Genomic DNA, 6516 nt, shown 5'->3' with positions numbered 1-6516 from the left:
CTTTCACCTTCCTCAACCAAGATCTTCTCTAAGTCTTCTTGGGTTTCCTTTGCTTCAGCAAGAACCCTCTCTAGCTCCTTCTTGACTTCTCTCTCCATAGAATTATCGGATTCTAATCTATGCTTCACTTCAGTTTCTTGGGCGAGTACCTTCGCTAACTCTTGCTTGGTTTCTTTCTCCAGCAATAGCTCAGACTCTAAAGCCTTCTTGTTTTCTCTTTCCTCAGCCAGGGTTATCTCCAATTTCTGCTTAGTTTCATTTGCAATAGATAGGACATTCTCCAATCCCTGATTGATTTCTTTCTCTTCAGCAAGATCTCTCTCTAGATTTTTCTTGGCTTCTTTCTCTGTGGAAACCTCTGATTCTAATACATGTTTAGCTTTAGTCTCTTCAACAAGAGCCATCTGTAATTCCAGCTTGGTTTCTCTCTCTTCTGCCAACATCGTCACTAATCCATGTTTGGAATCTCCCTCCTGGCTTAGTATTTTCTCTAGTTCTACTTTTGCATCTTTCTCCTCCACTATGATCATCTCCAGTCCCCGTTTGGCTTCTTTCTCCTCAGTAAGCTCCTTCTCCAGTCCCTGTTTGGCTTCGCTTTCTTCAGTAAGCTGTTTCTCTAGTCCCTGTTTAGCTTCTTTCTCCTCAGTAAGTTCCTTCCCCAGATCCTGTTTGGCTTCTTTCTCTTCAGCAAGCTGCTGCTCTAGTCCATGTTTGGCTTCTTTCTCTTCTCCAAGCTGCTTCTCCAGTCCCTGTTTCAATTCATTTATAGCAGAACGCTCTGCCTCCACTGTCCTCCCGACTTCCTTTTCTTCTCCAAGTTCCTTCTCTAGTTGCACCTTGGAATCTTTTTCTACAGAAAGCTCATTTTTCAATGCCTCTTTCACATCTTTCTCCTCACTCAAGGTCTTCTCCACCTCTTGTTTGCTTTCCTTCTCATCAACTAAGGCATTTTCTATTCCCCGCCTGGCTTCATTCAATTCAGCAAGTATCTTCTCTAACGCCTCTTTGGCTTCTGTTGCCAACAATAACTCAGATTGTAACGATTTCTTGCTTTCGCTTTCCTCAACTAGGGTGTTCTCTAATTCTTGTTTCGTTTCCTTTACTTCACCAAGAGCCCTCCGTAGCTCCTGCTTGGCTTCTCTCTCCATAGAATTATCAGATTCTAATCGATGCTTCACCTCGGTTTCTTGGGCAAGTACCTTCGCTAACTCATGCTTGGCTTCTTTCTCCATCAACAGCTCAGATGCTAAAGCCTTCTTGCTTTCTCGTTCCTCATCTAGCATCTTCTCCAATTCCTGCTGGGTTGCATTTGTATCTGATAGATCACTCACTAATTGCTGTTTCGTATCCTTCTCTTCAGCAAGAACCCTCTCCAAACCCTGCTTGGCTTCTCTCTCCGTGGAAAGCTCTAGTTCTAATCCACGTTTATATTCAGTCTCTTTAACAAGAGCGCTCTCTAGTTCCAGCTTGGCTTCTCTCTCTTCGGCCAACAACGTCCCTAATCCATGTTTGGCATCTCCCTCCTGGCATAGTATTTTCTCGAGTTTTATTTTTGCATCTTTCTCCTCCACTATGATCGTCTCCAGTCCTTGTTTAGCTTCTTTCTCTTCAGTAAGTTGCTTCTCCAGTTCCTGTTTGGCTTCTTTTTCTTCAGTAAGCTGCTGTTCCAGACCCTGTTTAGCTTCTTTCTCTTCAGTAAACTGCTGCTCTAGTCCCTGTTTAGCTTCTTTCTCTTCAATAAGCTGCTTCTCCAGTCCCTGTTTGGCTTCTTTCTCTTCAGTAAGCTGCTTCTCCAGTTCCTGTTTAGCTTCTCTCTCTTCAGTAAGCTGCTTCTCCAGTCCCTGTTTAGCTTCTTTCTCTTCAATAAGCTGCTTCTCCAATCGCTGTTTGGCTTCTTTCTCTTCAGTAAGTTGCTTCTCAAGTCCCTGTTTGACTTCCTTCTCTTCAGTAAGCTGCTTCTCCAGTTCCTTTTTAGTTTCTCTCTCGTCAGTAAGCACCTTCTCCAATCCCTGTTTGGCTTCACTTTCTTCAGTAAGCTGCTCCTCTAGTCCCTGTTTGGCTTCTTTCTCTTCAGTAAGCTGCTTCTCTAGTCCCTGTTTGGCTTCTCCCTCTTCAGTAAGCTGCTCCTCTAGTCTCTGATTCAATTCATTTTCAGCAAAAAGCTCTGCTTCCACTCTCTTCCTGATTTCCTTTTCTTCTCCAAGTTCCTTCTCTAGTTGCACCTTGGCATCCTTTTCCACAGAAAGCTCAGTTTCCAATGCTTCTTTCACATCTTTCTCCTCAATCAGGGCTTTCTCCACTTCTTGTTTGATTTCCTTCTCATTAACTAAGGCCTGTTCTAGTCCCCGCCTGGCTTCATTCAATTCACCAAGTACCTTCTCTAACCCCTCTTTGGCTTCGTTTGCCAACAATAACTCAGATTCCAATGATATCTTGCTTTCTCTTTCCATAACCAAGGTCATTTCTAATTCTTGTTTGGCTTCATTTGCAACAGACAGGACATTCTCCAATTCCTGTTTGGCTTCTTTCTCTTCAGCAAGAGTTCTCTCTAGCTCCTGCTTAACTTCTCTCTCCATAGAAAGCTCAGATTCAAATAGTTCCTTCACTTCTTTCTCCTCAAACAGGGTCTTCTCCAATTCCTGATTGGTTTCATTTGCATTTGATAGATCACTCACTAATTGCTGTTTGGTTTCTTTCTCTTCAGAAAGAGCTCTCTCTAGCTCTTTCTTCGCTTCTTTCTCTGTGGAAACCTCTGATTCTAATACATGTTTAGCTTCAGTTTCATTAGCAAGAGCTATATGTAATTCCTGCTTGGCTTCTCTCTCTTCTGCCAACATAGTCACTAATCCATGCTTGGTGTCTCCCTCCTGGCATAGTATTTTCTCGAGTTTTATTTTTGCATCTTTCTCCTCCACTATGATAGTCTCCAGTCCCTGTTTAGCTTCTTTCTCTTCAGTAAGCTGTTCCTCCAGTCCCTGTTTCAATTCATTTACAGCAGAAAGCTCTGCTTCAACTGTCTTCCTGATTTCTTTTTCTTCTTTAAGTTCCTTCTCCAGTTGCACCTTGGCATCTTTTTCTTCAGAAAGCTCAGTTTCTAATGCCTGCTTTACATCTTTCTCCTCAATCAGCGCCTTGTCTAATTCCTGCTTGCTTTCTTTCTCACTAGATAATGCCTTCTCTAATTCTTGGTTGGCTTCTTTCTCCATCAATAGCTCAGATTCTAAAGCCGTCTTGCATTCTCTTTGCTCAACCAGGGTCATCTCTAATTCCTGCTTGGTTTCATTCACATTAGATAGGATATTCTCCAAATCCTGGCTGGTTTTCTTTACTTCAGCAAAAGCTCTCTCTAGTTCCTGCTTTGCTTCTCTCTCCGTAGACACCTCATATTCTAATCCATGCTTTACTTCATTCTCTTGAGTAACCACATTCTGTAAACACTGATTGGCTTCTTTTTCCAGCAGTAGCTCAGACTCTAAGGCCTTCTTGTTTTCTCTTTCCTCAACGAGGCTCATCTCCAATCCATGCTTTGTTTCATTTGCAGTAGATAGAACATTCTCTAGTCCCTGTTTGGCTTCTATCCCTTCAGCAAGTTGCTTCTCTAACCCCTGCTTCAATTCATTTGCAATAGAAAGCTCTGATTCCACCGTCTTCCTGATTTCCTTTTCTTCTGCGAATTCTTTCTCTAGTTGCTGCTTTTCTTCTTTCTCTACAGACAGTTCTATTTCTAGTGCCTGCTTTACTTCATTTTCCTCGAGAAGAGTCCTTTCTAATTCCTGTTTGGTTTCTTTCTCATTCGATAGGGTATTCGCTAGTTCCTCTTTTGTTTCTCTCTCTTGAGCGAGAGCCTTTTCTAGTCGATGTTTGCCTTCAGTCTCTTCAGTTAATTCCTGTTCCGACTTCTGCCTGGCTTCCTTTTCTAGCAGAAGCTGGGTTTCTAAAGCCTGCTTCTCTTCGCCGAGCTCAACCAAAGTGTTCTCTAATTCTTGCTTGGTTTCCTTCTCTTCAGCAATTGCCTTTTCTAATCTTTCGTTGACTTCTCTCTCGTTATTCAGAGTCTTTTCTAATTCCTGTTTCTTTTCTGTCGCTTCAGTAAGTTCCTTTTCTAATCCCTGCTTTTCCTCTTTCTCTATCGAAAGCTCTGATTGAACCCTCATCCTGGTTTTCTTCTCTTCAGCAAATTCCATCTCTAGTTGTTGCTTTCCTTCATTCTCTACAGAAAGTTCTATTTCCAGTGCCTCCTTTACATTCCTTTCCTCTAGAAGAATCCTCTCTATTTCCTGTTTGGTTTCTTTCTCATTTATTAGAGCGTTTTCTAATTCCAGCTGGGTTTCTCTCCTAACAGAAAGTTCTGATTCCAATCCCTGCTTAGTTTCTTTTTCATTAGAATAGGCTCTCTCTAATTCCTGCTTGAACTCTCTTTCCTCAGAAATTACTTTCTCTAATACCACCTTACTTTCTTTCTCCTCAGCAACTGCCTTCTCTAATCTCTCGTTAGTTACTTCGATATCTGCGAAGGTAATCATTAATTCTTCTTTGGATTTACTTTCCACAGAAAGCAATTTCTCTAATTCTAGCTTGGCCTCCTGCTCCTGCTCTAGTGCCTTCTCCAGTGCCTGTTTATTTTCTTCCACGTCTGACAAGGCATTCTCTAATGCTTGCTTGGTTTCTTTTTCCTCAGCAAGAGTCTTCTCCAATCCCTCCACGAGTTCCCTTTCCTTTGCAAGCTGCTTCTCCAATCCCAGTTTATTTTCTCTCTCCTCGCCAAGCAAACTCTCTGATACCTGATGGGCTTCCCTCGCCTCAGAAATTAGCACCTCTAATCCTCGTTTGGTTTCTGTCAATTCTGCAAATGCCTTCTCTAATTGCTGTGTTTTGGCTCTCTGCTTAGCAAGCACATCATCAAGTTCAAGATTTGACTCATGCAAGGAGCTGCAGTCGTGTTTCAGTTGATCAACGTTAACCTGCATCGCGGCCGTTAATTCGTCTAAGTCTTGCACTTTAGCTTCTAAGTCAACGTTCGTTTGTACTAACCTGGCACTGGACGTTTGCAGCTGCTCTATTTCCACCGACCTCTCACTGAGCTCTGCATGCAGCACGGTGGCTCTCTCCTCCGACTGTCCTTGCCTCGCTTCCACTTCCAACCTCAGTTCTTCGCCCTTCTGCTGCAGTTCCGCCAGGTAGCGCCTCGTGTCTGCAAGCGAGGCGGTCAGCATCTCGACCTCGGCGGCTTTGGCATCTCGCGAGGCGGTCAGCGTGTCGACCTCGGCGGCTTTGGCCTCGAGCGAGGCGGTCATTGTCTCGACCTCGGCGGCTTTGGCCTCGAGCGACGCGGTCAGCGTCTCGACCTCGGCGGCTTTGGCGTCTCGCGACTCGATCAGCATCTCGACCTCGGCGGCTTTGGCGTCTCGCGACGCGGTCAGCGTCTCGACCTCGGCGGCTTTGGCGTCTCGCGACGCGGTCAGCGTCTCGACCTCGGCGGCTTTGGCGTCTCGCGATGCGGTCAGGGCGGCCGCTCGCGTGCTCAGCTCGGAGTTGCGGTCCCGCTGTTCATCCAGCTGCTGCTGCAGACGAGCGATTGCGTCGCTGTCGCTGCCGGTTCTACTCTGCAAATCGGACAGCAGCGCGGCTTGCTGCTTCTTCTTCTGCTTCAGCTTGTCGATCTTAGCGCCCTGGTTGCAGTTGGCTTCGTTCAACGCGACGAGTTTATCCTGAAGGTCAGCAAGGATGCCGTCTTTCGCGGCCAGGCTTTCTCTCAGCTGCCCGCATTCGATCTGGAAAATTCACGAGTCAATGTTTTTTTTTACAAACCTGTGCGTGAATGGATAGCTTTGCAACCGTGTAACTTTAATTAAAAAGTTTAAATTTACATATTTAAAAACTGTTTAAAATTTTTTTTTATTTAAACAAAATATTTTAACCTTATACTGTTAGCAATTCAATAAAATGCTCAACACTAAGCATCTGTGTGGATTTATAATGTTAGTTTAGCACAGACAATACCAAATATAACAGTGTATCACGTGCATACATGCACACAAAACACGTTATGCATGGATGCACACACACAAACACAGATTATGGATTATGACATATACATGCACGCATGCAGGTACACCTACTGAACATCTCTGCAAGACAGGCTCCCAATTAAGTGATTAACTGTTAATGGCACCAATTAAATTAAGTTACCTCCAAGTCCTTCTTCTCCTCCTGAAGGGCCAACGTGTTCTGATGCATGTCAGATGTCTGCTGTTGAAGCTGCTCTCTCTCCGTTTGGTACGCCTGTCTTTCTCTATCCAGCTCCTGGTGAAGTTCCACCTTCTCCACTTTCTCTGTTTCAGATTTCTCCTTCTCCTTTACCAGCCGCTCATGTAACACAACCCTCTCTTGCTCATGGTTTTCCATCAAGCTCTTTACCTCCTGTTGAAGTTGTTCCTTCTCCATTTTCTCTGTTTCAGATTTCTCCTTCTCTTTTACCAGATGCTCATGTAACACAACCCTCTCTTGCTCATGATT

The 6516-nt window shown here is 44.2% G+C and overlaps 1 protein-coding gene across 1 annotated transcript in view; it reads right to left on the bottom strand.

Annotated features, from left to right (window-relative positions):
• Positions 1-6516, bottom strand: part of LOC106808019 (extracellular matrix-binding protein ebh-like) — a 33768-nt gene that overhangs the window by 15396 nt on the left and 11856 nt on the right. The window contains exons 14-15 of the mRNA XM_014810565.1: positions 6190-6465; positions 8-5771 (exon numbers count right to left, since the gene is read on the bottom strand). Of these exons, the coding sequence (XP_014666051.1) occupies positions 8-5771; positions 6190-6465 (6040 nt within the window). The remainder of the gene's footprint in view (positions 1-7; positions 5772-6189; positions 6466-6516) is intronic.

Source organism: Priapulus caudatus, unplaced genomic scaffold (genome assembly GCF_000485595.1).
Source record: "Priapulus caudatus unplaced genomic scaffold, Priapulus_caudatus-5.0.1 Scaffold249, whole genome shotgun sequence".
Classification (NCBI taxonomy): domain Eukaryota; kingdom Metazoa; phylum Priapulida; class Priapulimorpha; order Priapulimorphida; family Priapulidae; genus Priapulus; species Priapulus caudatus.
Note: the sequence above shows the minus strand (reverse complement) of the source record. Positions and strands in the feature narration are given on the sequence as shown.